Genomic DNA, 19,248 nt, shown 5'->3' with positions numbered 1-19,248 from the left:
TTTAAATCCATAATCTCTGAACTGGAGGCAAGCCGATCCAGCTGCCAGTGATTTTATTTATCCATGTTTGAAAGAATCTTAATCTACTGCATATCTGTTTCTATATTACTTGCTATGGTATATTTATTGCTAATATTTTATCAATCTTACTTTATCCTTTTGATTTGATATGTTTTGTGATCCATGACTATTCTCTTCTAACTTCATCTAATTCATTATGCATCTGTAATGCAATCTCTGTTTTATGTTCTATGTGGCTGGCCAGAACACTCACATTTTTAATCTCAGTGATGCCCTTTCCTTGTTAAATAAAGATATATAATATTGGCAAATGCTTTTGTCCAAACTTAAAATAACTGCCTTTATCTTCCATAAGAACAAGGGACATTAACTTAAAAAATAGGTTTACATATTTTTATAAATCTTACTTACATACTCACATGCCCATATGTACATTCAAAGAGTTATTGGTCGCTGTAATCATTCCTCCTGGCCAAACTGATTGAGAGATCCCTTCATAGCGCAACATTAATTCAAGAGATGGGGGACAGGACCTCGTTCTGTGCACAAATAAGTTCAGCTAAAGCAAATAAGCTTCAGCAGTCTGAAACAGATCAAGTGTACATAATTCCCTCTTTGTGTTACTATCCCTCCACTTCAGCTCAGTAAGGAAACACTGTCTGGAACCACAAAGAGGAGTTTCATACGTAAAAAACTCAGACTGATAAAGCCTTATGTTAGCCTCAGTTGAACATTTGAATGTATTTTTGCCATCACGTCCACTGCAGTTGCACTAAGAATAGATCTCTTCACAGTCCGTATGGACAGCAGGAATAATAACTGCGACCAATAAGCTTTAATGCACATATGGGCATGTGAGTATTGTTTTTAGACTTGAAAAGTCTAGACTTGTGCTTTAAAGGACCATAACTGTGGTTTTGTATAATTGCATGTCCTTTGCATTGTTACTGGCCATTTTCCACAGAATGAGTTTTCATATGCATTTCCTACCTCATAGGGAGCCACTGGTTTAAGTTCATTCAATTCGACTTTATTTATTTAGCACCAATTCATAACAGAAGTTATCTCATTGCAGTTTTCCTATAGAGCAGGTCTAGACTGTACTCTTTATAATATTATTTTCAGAGACTCAACAAATCCCACCATCATCCCAGTACAGTTAACCTGGAGAGACATAAAGTGTGCTTCAGATACAGGCGGTAAGCCATTAGGGAATATTTCCTCATTGTTGGTGATCCATTCAACAATTCTTCAACATCTAAGAGTTATGACTCTTCTGCTCAAAGACAGAGCATACACAACTATACTGTCAGAAAATCCTGAGTGTCCTGAAGAGGATAATCTGAATGTGTGTATTGCATTTAAAAAGTTGTGGTTCAAATCCAGGATGTTGGACCATCCTTGAATGCAAGGGGTTTTCAAAAGTCCCTGCTCTCAGCTGCATTACCACAGGAGGATGATATCACGTTGAATAAAAATTAACACTAGGTTACCTGTCTCAAACAAGTCTCTACAAGTTGATTTTCATACCATATTAAAGTGAATGAAACTAATGGCTGCCTAAAAGCTAAGAAATCAAACTCCACGATATTCTTCTGAGCAAGAGTAACTTTACCTCCTTTCACAACATTGGTCTGTGCCAATAAATGTTTCCCATTTACAGAGCCAGGGCTGTGTACAAACACCGGACGTTTTTTCAGCGCGCACACAGAGCGGACAGCTAGCGGACCGTGAGGAGATATTCGCTGAATTTGACAAAAAATTGGATGAGAATCGCTTTATGGTGTTGTGTGTTTACAAATAACACTAAAATAATACTACATAGAGTCAATATTAGAATTGGTCATTAATAGTCTGCCCATGTTCACTGAAATGTTAAAAAGTCTTATTAATATTTATTCATAACGGCTAGAGAATGTAGTTGGTCTGCTCAGTGCACAGCTCATTTTCTGCTTCATGGAATATTTTGTTGTTAAACAGACAGTATAGGCTACACTGCTTCCTACTAGACTAAATGCATATATAAACTGTGTCTACTGATAGGGGCTTTTAAATATGACGATCCTATATGCTAGGATAAATAAACACATGGGAAACAGAAGTACTAATTTCGAAATATCATTTAGGCGAGTAAAAGGCTAGTAAAAGTGGTAAATTAGGATTAAACAGGATACTAACCATCTACAGATTTGCAGAAAAACAACCAAGCCTTATTGTAATGGGTTATTATTCCTTTGAGATGTAAAATAGTATGATTACCAGTTTGCCTATACATTTATATGCCTGCTATTGACAAATCACAGGGATATTGTTGAATATTTTTTCGTAGGAAATATTAGGCCTAGCCTACATATTGTAAAAGCAAGTGTTTTTTTTCGATTATGTCAAATCTGTCATTGTAATTCACAACTGCAGTCATCTCAGTGTGTGTCACATCACACAATCAGTCCAACTTCTTCCCACCAATTTGGGCGGTAACTAGAGAGGCGCCTCACATCTACAATAGAGCAGCTGCTCATCAGAATCAGTAGGCTCAGGCTGACCGATGGCTTTATGCGTTTGCGCGCTTTTTTTTTATTCCTTTCACATAACTGAGATTCCTCTCATTAAGACGTCTGGCTTTAATGATAAATTTGAGATCCTTAGACCACCACAAAATCAAAGATCAAACAACACAACCATCTTCGACAAGAGTACATTTATTGAAAAGCTTTTGTAAAGGACAAAACAGTTGAAGTTTCACAAAACGTGTTTGTTTCTTACATAATGTCAATGAATAATATATAATCCTATTTAACACATAGTGTTTACAGACTAATCTTTTGCACAGACCAAAATACTTTTAAGTCAATCGTGCAAACCTCAAACAAAATAACCCTTGGGGTTTTACAAAAGTGTTGTCTACAACCCATATCTTTGAAACCCCAAAGAGGATTGCATTTAAAAAAGTTCATAGACTTTTCTTTGAGATCTGTGCTCGTGTGCCTTCTGGCAATAAACGCAAAATGAGCCAAATGCTGAATTAAATTATTATACAGCAACTATTCTTAATCGCTAATAGCCTAATACGGTTATTGGAATACAAATAGCATAAATAACATCACAAAATAAAAAACACGCATGAGATGAATGTCCATCTACGGTTGCCATCTAATCTACCAAGGTCTCCACATGGCAGCGCTGACAGCCTGCGGACCTGGCTGCGCTCGTCTGGGAGCCACTGCGCCGCTGCTGCTGCTGCGGGACTGGCTCTCCTGTCTGGAGCTGAAGCTGGATTTGAGGCTCAGGAGTCTTTGTTGGAGCGGAGGGAAAGTCCTGGAGCTCTGAGCGCAGCAGTTCAGGCAGGTTGGGGTGACGGTGGCGGACGTGGACTGCTGGACGAATTCGTTCACCCGCTGACACGCGTCTTGATCCAGGTTCGTTTTGGGAAGCAGATGCGAGACGCGCTGGAGGCAGGCTTTGTAGCCTTCTCTGTAACTGTCTGCGGAATCTGGAGGGAGAAGAGATTTTATCAGTGACTTGAATTTCATGTGTAGCCCGTAGCCTCTCAAATAAGATAGTTTGTGCAGTGCATATCGTAGTTCAAGAGATGATGCTTACCTTTGACTGGAGTGGAAGGAAGGTCTCTGAGGAAACGGACGGTCATTTCCAGAATATCAGCTTTCTCCAGTTTGGAGTAGCGTGCGTTGTCTTTGCCAACCAGAGGAAGAATCAGGCTTTTCAAATGACTGAGACTGTCGTTGATACGAGCACGTCTTCTCTTCTCCAGCAAGGGTTTAAGAGTCTAGAAGAAATGATGAAAAACTGTTATTCAGCTGCACTTTTGAAACAGTCCAACCAGAAACATTTCCAATAACATAACAGCTATGAGGTTTCTTTCTTTTCTTTACTTACCTTTCTCAGTTCGTTGGCTTGTTTTCTCTGGGCCACTGTGGACCTGGCAGGGAGAGGCTGGTTGGCCTCACTAGTAATGCTGGGACTCATTTCGTTTGCTGCTTGTTGTTGTGCTTTTTGAGAGGAGATACTTGCTCTTGGAGCTGCTGAGCTGAAGTGTGCCGCAGAGCTGGAGAGCCTCCTATTTATGTCGGCCCGGCGCGTCAGAGGGGAGGGAACACAAGCCATTGTGCTGGGGGTTTGACACAGGGGGGGCGATGCCTTTGGGAGATGAGCGCAGCTCCTGTCTGGACCATCTGGTCCCGTTGGGCCCCTGCGTCTACCGCTGGTATGCGGAGTTTCGCGATGATGTTGCGCTTTATTGTGTTTAAAATATAAAGCTTTAACGTTCATCCGAGATCCAATTACGCATACAAGGCATATAACGACGATGTTTTCCTTCACATATAGGCTATATCAGATAGCTACTCTTTTGTAATTTTCTACAGTAAGGATTGCCTCTCTTCTCGCCTGGCTTTGTTATTAAATTGAGAATCGTTCTGTTTATTGTCGTGTTTATTTTTGCTTCGAAGGCTCCACCCAAATGAGCGACCAAATCCGTAAAAGATCATTTTAGTTTGATTAGATACCTGAGCGTTGCACTGCTATAAATGAACAATTAAAAAGTTAGATCAAAATACATAAATTCACTGTTTATTAATGCTTATGGACTCGACTTGCCTACCCGCCACAACAAAAGAAACACAGAACCAGATGAGTGATTCTGAGGTGATAAGATGAATCTATTCCTACAATTAATAAACCAGATACCCAAGCCACGCTATGTATGGATTAACATCTGCTTATGGACCCGGAGCAGCTTGTTTCTAATATCAACAACCCGGTGTTTACCTGGAGCAGTGGGGGAGGAGACTGAGTGAGGTGGACAACCTGCAACATAAGCAGATAGGTGCGTGCATCTGCGCAGCATGAACACAGTAGATGAATATTTGTATAAAGAAAAGCCATGCAATACACAAGTCTGCTCTGACACTGCATGGACAACACGGTGAGGAATAGGCCTATAATTCAGTAAAAGACTTAACCCTTTTGAAGTGATACTCCCTATATTCTATGAACACAATAATATTAATAATATTATATTTAACATTAAACCGATTTTATTTCAACATCTTCGAAGAGTTTCTGTGAACTGCCGGTAGGATTCACGCGTTCGGCACGCGCCACAACCGCGCAGCAGATGGGAAACCCCCCTTTCTCCTCATCTTCCGTCTCTACACACCACACACACCCCCCCTCCTCTGTCTCCCACTGTTGCACCACTCCGCTGGTGCTCCCATCAGCATCCCGGCCCCTGCTCCCGTCCTTGTGCCCCCTCACCATCAATGTGCTTTTTTGTCTTTCTTTAACGGCGCAGTTATATAGCAATACTGTTTCAATACAAATCAAACCAAGTCAAAACAACAATGCACAACAAAGAAATCCAAAACCGATAACTTCACAGGAAAGACATCAAATAAAACAAAATAAAACAAAATATTTTAAAATCTTGTTTTTTTATTCAAAGTGACGATGTAGCCAAATGTCCTATAACAGATCTTTTAAACCAAATTCAGTTATAGATCGTCTTGTGCTGAATATCATTGAACACATTTCAGACCGGCTTTACGCACAACATTTACGCACAGAATTGTTTATTGAAGCAACTCCAACTTTATGGCTCAAAGGGAATAATAAAGAGCGCGAACATGTTCAACACACAGACATAGGATTCAAATTTAAGTTTATTTATTTGCATTTGGAAACATATACAGTTCAACAAGCACATATCATTTTGGTTTTTAACAAAAAGTAACGCTGATCCTCGGCTGCAAGCTGCCCTGCAGCTTGAGGATTTTCAAAAAAACAATTTCAAGCATTATAGATGCGCGATTTTGCACGCGTCCTGCCCCATGGGCCCCCAAATAACTGCCATCAAGTCCAGTCTGGGAACGGGCCCTTCTAGATAAGAGCCCAAAAAAAAGTCAAAGGGAGGCTTCAGTTGGGACCCTTTTTGTCCTGGTTTCAGCGTGGGTATCCATCTGTGCAAGCTGAGAGCACAGTGATCCTTTGTCGAAGGACTCCAGGAAAAATGGATTCACAAAGAATTCTCCAGCAACTGCATGGGAAAGGGATATGATTAGCTTCTTTGTTTTCTTCCAAACTATAGGCTATTGAATTCAGTGCCTGACTATCCATGTCGGATGTAAGTCAGATAAAGGAAAAACTGACTAACTGTTTTACTACATATTATTATTACGGATTATTAAGTATTATTGTAAGTAGGCTATAACTACATCACCATCGCGTTTTGGCCAAGAGTATAATCTGGAGCAAAAAGTATCTTATGTATTACCAGAAAACATCTTGAAGCTTGATCCTTTAGTTTATGATTAAAATTCGCATAAATTAGAATTTGGTCGTATGAAGTGCATGAGACTGACACGAGCCAGAGAGAACAGAGACAGATGGAGCCTGCGCGGGTTTATGGATGCATGAAACCAAAAGCGTCGACGGACTCTCTGTCTTGCTGAAGGTGATCGTCTCCATCACGGCTACATGGAGGCTTGCAGACTTCTAGGTTTTCCAAGCCTTCAAAGCGTGAATGTAGCTGAAAGGCTGTCTGGCATCCCAAGCCAAAATCTACGCCAACATTATCCGCATCATACTGAAGCATCTGTAGTCTTTAGAGCTGCTGGCTGGTGTTTGGGTCTGAGTACAGCATTGAGACAGACATGGCAAAAGTTTGACTGCGCTTCCTGTTGTTCCCAGTTTGTGATCAAATCCGACTTGATGTAATATACATTCGATTAAAATGGTCCTTTTTTTCACCATAAGACACTTTATTTCAGGTTTTGTATCCTAATATATTCGGATAAAACCGTCATGTGTCATAGGTGTAACACTGACATAATTGTTGTAATTCTCCTGAAATGCTAACAGTAGTTACAAAATGTATGATTTCAAAATGAATCCACGTTTAAATTGCGTGGTGTGTTTTTGAAATATAAGGACAGTTAAAACAACTTATTTCACAGAGTAGGTCTGTTTCCTGTGTCATCCTTGAACCAGGTTTTACATCTGAAAAAAAATCTGATATTCATGTCAATTTATTAAAATGTGTCTATTTATTTTTTTTAAATGGTTAAGTCTGTGCATCACTTACTCTGAGCCTAACTGTTTATTCTTTTACTTAAAAAAACTAATTAATACAGGTCTGTGAAAAGGGAGCATGTATTTAAGCATCTGAAATGTATTTCAAAGCTATACTTAGAAGTTCAAAATAATATGATTGTAACAGCATAAATTACACTAAATGCTATTACTTGCTCTATTGGTCAATTTATCAGACTTAGTACATTTGCATTTGTGAGTGTCTAAGAGGAAACAATAAGAAATGTATTAGTAAACCTTGTTGTACATTTTTTTTCTAGTGGAAAAAAGCTGTTTGATTGTAACTAATAGTCAAAATCCTAGATGATTGGTACTAATGAATCCTTCAGAAATACATTGAGGAGCAGAATGGTGTTTCTAATAATCACATTGAGACTGATGTTTGAAAGCCAGTTTTGCAATATAATGCCAAAATTTAAAAAGCAATTGTTCAGTATTATTACACAAACATTTGACTTGAGCAAGTTAATACACTGAAATATTTTGTAGAAATGCAGAGCTATTGAATGAATCTTTAAGGCTTTAACCGTCAGAATTCCCAAAATCATCAAGTCTCAAGTCTGCAGACACTCTACAGTGGGCTAACCATTTTGCTGTCTATACAGCAGGTTTTAAGTCACAGACATACAGTAGAGTGATGGGTAGAGAAAAGGTCACAGTGAATAGTTGTGTCATTATTGTTTTGTTGAGACAGTTAAAAGAGAGTCAAGAATTAGATATAAAGATTTTAAGTGATAAGCTTTTCTTGACTTTTCCACATTACACACTGAATTGATCAAAGCCAACACTGTCTTGTCTCCCCTTACTGCCTGTGTGGTACAGTGTGACTTACCCATATAACTGATTTCATAGGGGAAAAGGACTAGAACACACTGATTTGCAGCCTTTAATAGTGCAAACAGACTAACATTTTCCCTCTGAAGTTTGCTGTCCTTGTTCTGAGAAGCACCACAGACAACAGCTTTCTCTTGGCTCTTGTGCACATCTCTCTACTTTCGTATACCCGGGACTTCATGTGCTTCCAGCACAAAGCACAATGTAAAGCTGCTCTCCTTTTCCAGTATGACTGTGTAGCAGTTATGTTGGGTTTTGACACAAGCAACAACACAGACAATGGAGAGAGTTCAATTAAATAACAATTTAAAATAATAATAATAATAATTTCTTTCCTTTCCCTTTACAATCTCTACCCAACTTTTATTTATTATTAATTATTGAAGGGCATGAACTTTCTGATGAGTTAGTGAGCCGTAAGATGTACTGCATATCATGTAACCACAGTATTCTGGGTTTGGATTCAGCCCAGATTCTTTGTTACATATCGTCCCACCCTGCTTAAATTATAATAACTCTCCACTTACAACTATTTAACACAATATAAATGTATTTTTTTTTTTAAAAAAGCATGTCTGTGGCAAATGTTTTCAGGCTTGGACAAAAAAAGCTTAATTCAAGCTGCAATAACTAGCTTCTTCCATCACTTTCAACTGCATCTCATAGTCTTTATCAGCAGATTGAGTTTGCTCAGTATGATGAAGGCCATGAGATGAGGTTGAAAGCCCTGAAAAAGCTAAGTAAGTGGACCTTTTTTTTGTCAAACTGTTCTTGGGTCAAGAACCACATTTAACACTCAGGCTACTGGGATGACCATGAGCAAAGAAAACTTCATGAACAGTTTCTTTCTTCTCCTCCATTAACACGACAGAAAGCAACATGTGCACTGAATTGTAAATGGCTGCATTTATATAGTGCTTTTATCCAAAGCACATTACAATTTGCCTCTCATTCATCTATTCATACACACACACACACTCACACACCGATGGCAGCCAGCTACCATGCTGGCCTAACCAATTGGGAGCAATTTCGGGTTCAGTGTCTTGCCCAAGGACACCTCGACATGTGGGGGATCGAACCGCCAACCCTGTCATCAGTGGACGACCCGCTCCTGCCACTGCATTGATATCAAGGTAAAAGGATTTTCGAGATATTGTAAGGTATACGCTCCTTTCTCTGGCTACTTCTTAAGGGCTTCAATTGTGGCTTTGCATCTCTGATCAAGAGGAGTCAGGTGTGGGTGACTGGTTGACACTTTTGCTCCATGTGGTGGTGCTTTGTAAGGTGACCACTGTCCATGGTGCTGAAGAGGGAGAGGGTGTCTTGACAGGTTGAAAGCCATCTGTGGTGCTAGATTCTGGCTCTGAAGTGCATCCACTCAAGCCTGACAGTACATGTTATGTTGGTCCTCATGTAGTAATTGTTCTCTACCACAGAAAGAGGTTTGGGATAACAAAGACGGGGAGGAACTGGTGCTAACTTGTGTTTTCTTTTGTTTAGATACCCAAAATGACATCTTACTTACCTGAAAATCTGCATGAGATGTGTGTTAATGAAATAGAGAAGGGACTGCTGTTTGGACTTTATACTGAGAGGAACTAACTAACGCCCTGCTAGAATGAATGACCCATCCAACACCAACACTCAGAAAAGTGCTAATAACCGTTTTGGCATAAGATCCTGAAAATAGATGGAACTTACAGTCACTGGACACTTTAGGCACACCTGTACAATCTAATGCAATCCAATTCAATAGCTCTACCATGAATTCTACTTTTACTAAAGGTGTTAATTCTTATTTATGTTTATTATTGAGGTCGTAGTGGGCGGTGGTGTACTGGAGTGCGTTATATTGAACGGTATACCAGCAAAGTGGCCAGTGTGTGTGTGTATTGCTGTCTCCCTTTGTTAATGTGTCCCCCATGTAACTGCTTTTATGATGTCTGTAGGTCCGTAATGTTTCAATACTTTAAAATGTAAAAAAAAAATCAAAATAGCCTGATATCTTCAGCTGTAAACAATTCAATATACATGTCAGTATGTTGACAGTAGAGATGCTCTTTGTGTGGCTTCAGAGCGGAGGGTGGGGGGGCTGCGGGGGACATGAAGGAAGTAACAGCGGGCATCTAAATATATAAAAATGTATAATTTTACCTTGTAAATAAAAAACTGTGAAATATTTGTTTGCAAATGTTTTTACATAGCGTTGTTTTGAAGGCGACTGTTCCACTTTGAAGGCTTTGTCAAAACACTGATGTGACATCGTCGCTTTTCCCTCTGGGGATCCAAAAGGAAGCCCTATCAAAATTTGTGAAGAAGCTTCCCACGCCTAAACCAACGCTATTTTCATAACGCATCTGCCGCACCAGTGACGAAAGTCCAAACTTTTTTTCTCCTGCATGAAGTCCATTTGACGTCACGGATTCTGTCCCAAAGTCCGCGTCAGAATCCCGACAGGTTGCGTGCTAAATGAGACGGTAACAAAAGATACTGAAAGGGATAACTTGTAGTAATCTCTAAATAAAACATCTCTAATCAGGCAGTCGACATGATGCATAAAAGTTGACCTCCTTATCAAATAGGCCTTTCGATTGAAGTTATTTAAAATCTTAAATAGAAATCAAAAAGTCTAAAAAGATGTCACATTATTTCAGCTCCCTCATATCTTCTAAACAATGCCATAAGACAAGACATAAAGACTGGAGAGATTTTGGAGATTTCATGCAAACACTAATTGTGCTTTTATAACTTTACAGACACTTTGACATGTATTACGTCCATTGTCACTGTTCCCCTCTGAAAATGAAGTCCATTACAGTGCAAAGCATCGAGCCTGGCGTCGTTTTCAGAGGCAGAGAAACATGTTTTCTAATTGCACTCTGCATAAATCAGAGGGATGGCTCAGACAGGATTTGAATATCCAACCAAGCCTAACCAAGCCAAAAGCCAAGCTGTAAGGCAGGGCACACATCTGGTGGCGCACATTTGTTTTGCGCTTCAAAGTTGACAAAGGTAAACTTAAAGCGTCGCATAGGCTTCTCCACCAATAGCTGTCGTCTCCAGCTCTGACAGACTCCCAATTCATGCACATCAATGTGCGCTCCACAAAAAAGCCAGCAGTCTTTGTTTCACGAAGAGGCGTGAATGATAAACTAGAGACACCATCTAAAACTTCAAAATAAATTGCTGTTCATTTCTTTATCTTTTCGTAAATATTCGAGTATATTAGGGATTGGAGCAGACCCAGCTACAGGCGAGGCATTGGACAGGCAGGCGGCTTGTTGGCGGGTTTTTTTTTTGAATATTGGATTTCTGATTGAGGGGAGTGTGCTGCCATATCAGGGGCACGAGAACAGCACGAGCCAAGCGAACAAAAGGCAGCAGATGGCTTTCCTGCTCCGATGAATTATTTTGAAGTTACAGAGACACGGGGACCATTAAGAGTTGTCCGGGGGGAAATTAAGGAGTGGGGGGTTAATCACGAAAATACATTTATAATAAGCTATTCTGCAATGTCCAATACAGAAGAAAGTAGTCTCAAAGTGGTCTACTAAGGATAAGGCAGATTTCTTATTACTCATTTCATTGCTGTAACTGGGCATAACAATGGAATAAAATAAGAATAAAGGGTTCACATTCTGCCAAATATATAAATGGTACTCAAGTACTCAAAATGTATTGTTGCCAAGGCAATTATAGATGTATGCCCATCTCCGCCTTTCTGGATTTCTTTGGAACATTTACCCAAGACAATGGCGTTTTTTTATTACGTTTCGAATTTAAAAGGAACCTGGCAACAACAAATAAGCAATTCAATTGCTCTTCTTCTGGTCTAACTACTCTTGCAGAGAGACCCAAGCTTGCTAATACAGTCTCTAATAAGGCCATGTGAACAAAAACAAAACAAAATCAACCCTACCCTTATAGAATTTAAAATCTTAATATTTGTTGTATTTTTCTGGCTGTTGCATGGTTCTGCACAGTCCTTCAGGAGTGCAGCTGAACCAGGCCAGGAAGGCGTGGCCTGTACGAGGTGTCCGCCCACAAAGACAACGCTGTCTCTGTCATTGAGCACCAAACCTCGTGATGTAAAAGGGCGCTCAATACAACTGCAGTCTTCAACCAGCAACGTCCTGCAAGCACTGCTGCATGGGCTTTAAATGACGGGCAGAGGGGCAACGAAGTCACACCCTGGTATGTTGTTGTTATTGTTTTTTTCGTTTTAAAAATGTAATAACAGCCTATATTTATACCCGTTTGTGTTTTGAACATGTCACTTATATGTAGCCTAGTATACAGGACTTAATTTCATCTCAGTCTCAGCCACTTATCTTCACCTAGGTCTATCTCAGTTTGCTGTTTTAATATGATAAATGTTTATGGCCTTATACATGAAATAGCTTGTGTCCGTATTGGATGTTATGTTGTCTGACCTTGAATAATGAGATTTGTCCAACAAGTTGACAAGAAAATGACATCTACAGTAGCTATAACCAAGGCTATCGTAGAAAAGGTTTCAGTCGTAGTCATCTGGTTTTCAGAATCAAGACGTTTCGGCTCCCATCCGGAAGTCATTCTCAATTGTGAAAAAATTGGACGGGGCTGTTTGAACTGTAACACGTGTGCGGGTATGGGGTAGGCTACAGGAAGCTATTCTGACTACTTTGTATGGATGGTGTAGGCTACAGTCAAATAACTGAGGACCTTATAGGTTACCTTATAAAATAAAATCAACTGAGACAGAGAGAAACTATTTAAACTCCACTTTACCATATTGCCAGTAAATTACATCACATCAGAGTGCCCAAAACTTTCTTTTTCTTTTCACTGGCGCTGCATTGTTAAAACGCCTGTCTTGTGAAATTAGTTTGACAGGCGTAGTTGTTTCTGTCAATCGCTAATGATCCGGAGTGTGAGAAAGTCTGACCGTAGAAATTCTCACTGCAGCTCACGGATGACTGGGTCGCTGTGGGAGAGACATCACGCCTGCATGGTGAGTTCAAGGGGACAGAAGACATCTAACTTATGTCTCAAGGCTGTGAGAAAGAGAGAAGGAACAAGATGAACTTAAGATGCTAGAACCTATCCCAAACAATCACCTACTTCAGAAAACTAGTTTATTCCTGCTTTTGTTATAATGCTGGTGGATATTTCTAGAAATGTGAGTGCAGGACAAGTTTAGGGATCATCATAGGGGAAACAACCACAAACTATAAGTTGCCATAACCATGTAACTATACGTTATACAGAAAGTAAACAACCACATGAAAAAGATTTTTATTTTCAATTGTTAAAATGTGTTTATTAAATATTTCAGTACGGAACATGATAGAAACATAGACAATATTAAAGCTTTCATATTTGTTCATGGCCTGAAATAGCCTCTGTCTGAACCATAAAAAATGGAGGTTTGTAGACTGTTGATGTTTGTTATGATTATGATATAGGGGAATCCAAATCACAAAACTCACAATTCAGCAAATATGAGTATAATCATTGTACATCAAAATAAACAGTAGTAGGCTAAATGTCAGCATTTCAAAAAGCATCTTATAATAGCCTACTGGCTACCCCAAGCCAGATTTTTGAAGGAATACAGCTGTAGTGTTCATTTACTGCATATAACCATTATTCATGGAGAGTTTGACTTAAAATTAGCCTTTTTTTAAGCTCCTCACGTCTCAGATGTAAAGATAATGTTCACAAATTCGCAAAAATTAAAAATATAATGTATTACATTTATAATTAGTATGTACATATGTATGTAATATTAACTTTTTAATGGCCCCCGTAGAGAATGCTTCACAAGAGACTACTTTAAGGTGTTTTCCTGATGTTTTCAATTTGATTATAAATTAATTTCAGCTCAAGCAAGACTATATGTCAATCCAAAGGACTGCAAGGATGAAAGGAAGGACAAACAAAGAAAGAAAGGTTAAGGAAAAGACGCAACCCGTTTGGGGATGCGATGATGGAGAAGGATAAATAAAGTAATTTCCTCTCTTTGTGTGTGTTGGTCTTCTTTCAGCTGCTCAATAAAGTTTATTTTGTCTGGTCTCTTTTTTTTAATAAATAGTATGTGTACTTCTCAGTATCGATTATAGTGAACAATGTGTGAATTGTATTATTGATGTTATATTACGTAAATATGTAGTGTAGGCTATGTGATGTAGCCTATTCATTATTATTATCACTAATAATAATAATAATTATTATTATTATCATTAGAATCAGTATTATTATTATTATAATTATTATTATTATTATTTCAGATCAAACATTAAGGTAAAGAAACGCTTATCTCTGTGGCTCAACATAGACTGAAGGCATCCTTACTGCACGCGCCCAGGTTTACTCAAGCGAAAGCAATTACTTTACGGCACGCGCCAACCAGCTGGGCCGTTGCAGATGGGCGCGAGGAGCTGCTCTGTATAACCACAGGCCTACCGGTATATTGTGTATTTTGTCATAACCTAGTTTTAAAGGTGGTTTTAAAACTGTAACGCCTAACGTGGTAAATGGAGATTTGAAGGAAAAAGTAAGATTATTATTATTATTATTATTATTATTATTAGGGTTTATTATTGATAGCCTACAAATCAGAAAATTCGAACTCAAACTCAAATTTTCTAGAGGTCATTCTCGAGACTTGCCTTCTCATAAAGATGCTTCTGGGCCACCGATGAAAGTGTTAAATGAAATATGCAGGCATGGCCTGCTACTGTATGTCGTTTTAAGGCTCAAATGTAGGAGAACACACGTAAATTGTTCAATAATAGCATTGAATTTGGTACTTCTCTGGAGTGTACTGTTATAAGGTGAACTGGGGCTATTTACCGTTGCAAACAGGCAGTGGGTTAGGTTAGGTTATAAGCAGCATGAACTTGAGCAGAAAATTTGAATGTTCCCGCGCAGCAGCAGCTGTGACCATACAATAGATGGGGCCCACGCATTGCATAATTGAGTCCAATTTGAATAACTGTCGCACGTCTGACGCGTGCAAGAAATATCCCAGCTTTCCCAGGCTTTGGAGGAAAACCGTTGGCAGCCCCTTTCCAGTTCAATAGGGATTTGGCTTCTCATTGCTTGAAGTTGTGGGAACGTCTTTAACGAACCTTGGGAAAATACCCCAGATCCCCTACACATGATTAAATCCTGTGTTAGACCCTTCATTATAGAGCTGCTAGGCTGCAGCTGCACCAAATAAGTGTTTGATAAATGAGGTCCAGACATAAAGCGCAAACTGGTAAATAAATAAATAAACAAACAGGCCTAATTGATATATAAACATCATTTCAAAAAAGACAGTACAGTCTAGCCGATAAATAATCAGCACCCCATTTTACACAAAACAGGCTATGGAAATGTCTAATTTTGTGTAGGCAATATGTGCCATTATATTTTTTAAACGTATTTTTAAAAACAAACTGTGGGTCCATCGTTTTCCTAAACGAAAAATCACTATGATAATTCAATTTAATTTACTATATTGACAATACACTCAGTTGTCCAGCCTGGGTATACATAGTAAGAACAAATACATATATTCAACCAAATAGGATGCCTAATATTATGATATTGTTCAAATACCTTAGGCCTTGTCATTTAGGCCTGTATGGGTTTTTTTATCTGCAAGTAGGCCTAACATTCCTGCAATGGAGGATATGTATGCAAGAATATCATTGATGTAGTGTCCCCCGTCAGTCGTGTTAGGGAGTTATTATTGTCAATTTCCTTTAGGGAAGACCGCTCGTGGGAATTTCCCCTCTCCTCCCCTAAATCGGCGCGTGTCCATGACAGTTGGACCAGTGCAACAGATGGTCCAGAGAGGCACGCGCCAAGCACGAGACTCGCCCATAACCCCCACCCCCCCACCCCCTCCGCAGCAAACCCACCCACATCAGGCAGAAGCCGCTTGAGCGGAAAAACCAATCAACCTAATCTGACAGTGAAGAGGCGGAAAGTGCGGAACCTGGTGTGAGGCCGCAAGTTCTCTTATTGTGATGTTAGCTCCCAAAGTATCGCGTGAACATATAAGACAACGTCAAATATAGGAATATACGTTAACCTATAAACAAGACTGAACAAGAGTAAGCTATATTGGCTTGAATTTAAATAAACCTCCTATTTTCACAGTGTGTAAATAAGCCTTCAAAGCAGTGAAATTGGTCCATTGTTTTAATAAAAGGTACGGTACTTTTTTTATTTTTATTAGTAGTAGATTACTTATTCGGATATGTTAAATGTCCAAACGTGTGTGCTATAGCTACAGTGATTTAGAGAAGCCAATACAACATAATGACTTGACACCTGAACACCTCCGCAGGTGGAACTATACCTAGGTAAATATGAAGCTTTCCTGCCACCGTTTGGTGGTTAAAAGTATTACAGTTAATCACAACGTCACGTTCATGGAAATATGGGTATCTGCTATATCCATCAAGCCTTCTTATAAACCTCTGTCATTCAAGACAAGGTCAAACCAAACTAAGATCGTAATTTGTGTGGGGTTAATTTTAACAGCATGCATTTCTGTACTGCAAGTGAAAGTTAAAGCTGCGCAGAGAAACTTTTAACTGAGTAGACTTGTAGGCTTCAGTTGATTTGTTTGACTGGGTGATGTGTAGAGGTTTGGACTTTTTCCTCCTATACACACATCCAGTGGTGGTAGGCATACTCAGATCCCACAGTGCACGTTTACTCTGTTACAAGTAAAGTCCTGCATTCAAAGTTTTACTCGGGCAAAAGTACCCACTTGTTATAGCCTACTATATATTACATTATTTGATAATTGTTACGGATACATTAACGTTTAAGCAAGTCGAGGTGGAGCTATTTTTAACTAGGTGGCTACTTTATAAACTGTTAGGCACTTTAGCCAATAACAAATCATCATATTTTAGAGGCTGATAATATGTTTTGTACATAAAATCTTAATATGCAAAGTAACTACTAACGTCAGAGTAGAGTTTAAAGTTGCATAAAATGGGGAGACTCAAGTAAATGTACGTGTTTGTACCTCAGAATTATACTTAATTACAGTACTTGAGTAAATGTAATTCCACCACTGCACACATCACAACAAAACAATGCAATTAAAATATTTTTTATTATCACCCATTCATCTCCCAAAAGTAATTTGTTCAATTCTTGGCAGGATTTATAGGCTATGCATCAGTTATGCTGCTCTGGTACACGCATGCATACATAAAGATTAGAGGTTCTTTGTGACCACAGCCATATTTAATTTAGCAAAACAACAAACACTAAACTTCTACTATTAGTTAAGGATGAACGTATTCTATTGTGACTCAGTAGCTATAAATAAAGAAAACAATATCGGTTTTAGCTGCAAAAGCAGAAAATGCTGAGGCATGATCATTTATAACGGACTATCATAATGACAGTAAAATGAAGCGGTTAATTGCGTTGATCAAAACAGTTACACCCGCCAGCTATAGCAAGATTCTGAACTTGTAGAATTCTTCAATAAACAGTGGAAAAACTTCAGAAGCTCAGTTTTCCAAAAGGCCACCAGATGGACCTCTACAGGGTGCAAACTGTGGGTGTCCAGTCTGCAGATTTCCCTGCTGTAGAAAATGAATGCCGGTGAGGCTGCATGCAAACAAGACTGGGCGTGGTTTCAAAAAGTCCATTGCTGAATTAGTATGTAGCCTTTGGCCTGTACCTACTTGACTGACACCCACCACCACAGTTGAATAGCCTAACTTTCTGGCTATAATCAGAGGTTTAAGCAGCCTGTTCATAGTACTGCCCGGTACTGCCCCTTTAACTTCTGAGCCGATTTTCCAGAAAGCAACAACCTGTAACAGGCTCAGCGATCCTCCCCCCCTGATGGATTATTTAACAGGCGCTGAGTCCCATGTCGCCATCTGCTATAGGAAGAAAAACACTGCGAAATATTCTCTGAGGTACATGTTAGACGTTAGCAAACAGGGTAAACAAATACATTAAACAAAAATAGCTTACTGGAACACAAAAACCAAACGTGTGCAACAGGTGTTCAGCATCCTGCGGGCGTCAGAGAGAAAAGAAGCGGACAACAAAACATAAAAAGCTGGTTAGTTTGTCACTCAGATAAAGAATAATGGACTGAGTTTATTTCAACATGTAAAATGTATCACATATTAAAATGTGTGTGAACGGAAACGGATCTTGCTTTTGACCATTTGGCTCTGGGAAGATGCGGGGCGATAACTGAGCCTTCCCACAAAATTAACCGGGTGACTGAGATGATCAGAAGCTTCGCAAAAATGATGCTGACCCCATCCGCACGGTGAACTTGATCGGGCGCAACGCAGGCAACCAAAGGACGGAGTCGGCCAATCTGCAGCAGTCATGGTGATGGAGGAAGACAGGACGCTGTTCGCCGCAAGGCAAGGGGACGTGCAGACTCTGAAAGTGCAATTAGCGGCAAAAGCGCTCACCAGCGACGTCAAGGATGTGTTGGGGGCTTCACCGGTCCACCACGCAGCCCGGGCCGGGAAACTAACCTGCCTACGTTTCCTCGTGGAGGAGGCAGGACTGCCGGGCAACTCCCTGGCGAACAACGGGGCAAGCCCGGCGCATGACGCAGCAGCCACCGGCAACCTGACGTGCTTACAGTGGCTGCTGACCCAGGGTGGATGTCGGCCAGAGGTGAGTGACTTGAGCTATAGTTGGACACGTTTAAGTGTAGCAGACAGGAGCCTAATTCAGTGTTTAATCTGACCTGGCTGCCATTTCACAGCTGTGTAGCCTACTTGCCAAACCCCCGCACCCTATCTCTCTTTCACCTCACCAACTGGGTCCAGTTTATTTGGGTTTTTAACTAAATGTATCTGTTTTCTGAACCAACATTTAGACTATCACGAGACACTAAACCCATAGCCCACTAATAAAATTACAGGTAACGTTATAGCAGCTCCTCAAGGCAGGGTGACCCATCTGCTCTTTTTCATAGAGGAACCCCAGAGATACATTACAGTCTATTTAATTGAGAATTAAGTTAAGTTACTAAATAACATGTTTCAGTTACATTATACACATTTTACAGGGCGTTTTTGCATTGCAGTTCAAAGATGCACTGCCACAAGGCCAGTAAATATGGTTTAAACCTAATCATGACACCATTATTTCACTTATAGTCCCCATTGTTCTGAAACTGCAAGAGAACCCTTTTATTTTGAATGGTGATCAGTTATGGGTTTGGTGATACAGCAAAAGATAACTTCATCCAAGATGGCAACTGCCTGCCAAAATTCATTAATAACAGATTAAGCA

The 19,248-nt window shown here is 39.7% G+C and overlaps 2 protein-coding genes and 1 long non-coding RNA gene across 3 annotated transcripts in view; 2 read left to right on the top strand and 1 right to left on the bottom strand.

Annotated features, from left to right (window-relative positions):
• Positions 1–2,704: 2,704 nt before the first annotated feature.
• LOC122882765 (transcription factor HES-2-like) lies at positions 2,705–4,158 on the bottom strand. The gene is made up of 3 exons (XM_044210499.1): positions 3,916–4,158; positions 3,622–3,805; positions 2,705–3,511 (listed from the first exon to the last, which is right to left on the bottom strand). Exons 1-3 carry the CDS (start codon positions 4,141–4,143, stop codon positions 3,177–3,179), a joined length of 747 nt encoding a protein of 248 aa, XP_044066434.1. The 5' UTR covers positions 4,144–4,158; the 3' UTR covers positions 2,705–3,176.
• A 7,613-nt stretch (positions 4,159–11,771) lies between these two features.
• On the top strand, positions 11,772–14,014 carry LOC122882764. Its single transcript, XR_006379454.1, has 3 exons — positions 11,772–12,159; positions 12,913–12,958; positions 13,831–14,014. It is a non-coding gene; the product is annotated as an uncharacterized LOC122882764 (long non-coding RNA).
• Positions 14,015–14,239: 225 nt separating this feature from the next.
• Positions 14,240–19,248, top strand: part of espn (espin) — a 53,192-nt gene continuing 48,183 nt past the window's right edge. The window contains 1 exon segment of the mRNA XM_044210488.1: positions 14,240–18,624. Coding sequence (XP_044066423.1) covers positions 18,325–18,624 — 300 coding nt within the window. The 5' untranslated portion in view covers positions 14,240–18,324.

The sequence above is a fragment of the Siniperca chuatsi genome, linkage group LG10 (assembly GCF_020085105.1).
Source record: "Siniperca chuatsi isolate FFG_IHB_CAS linkage group LG10, ASM2008510v1, whole genome shotgun sequence".
In the NCBI taxonomy this organism is placed as follows: domain Eukaryota; kingdom Metazoa; phylum Chordata; class Actinopteri; order Centrarchiformes; family Sinipercidae; genus Siniperca; species Siniperca chuatsi.
This window is presented reverse-complemented; position numbering and strand designations above follow the sequence as displayed.

Coding starts and splice junctions, on each gene's coding strand:
- LOC122882765 (XM_044210499.1), bottom strand. CDS start 4,143: ATGGCTTGTGTTCCCTCCCCTCTGACGCGCCGGGCCGACATAAATAGG. Junction 3,806..3,915: donor AAGCCAACGAACTGAGAAAG/GTAAGTAAAGAA, acceptor CATTTCTTCTAG/ACTCTTAAACCCTTGCTGGA. Junction 3,512..3,621: donor TCCTTCCACTCCAGTCAAAG/GTAAGCATCATC, acceptor TTCTCCCTCCAG/ATTCCGCAGACAGTTACAGA.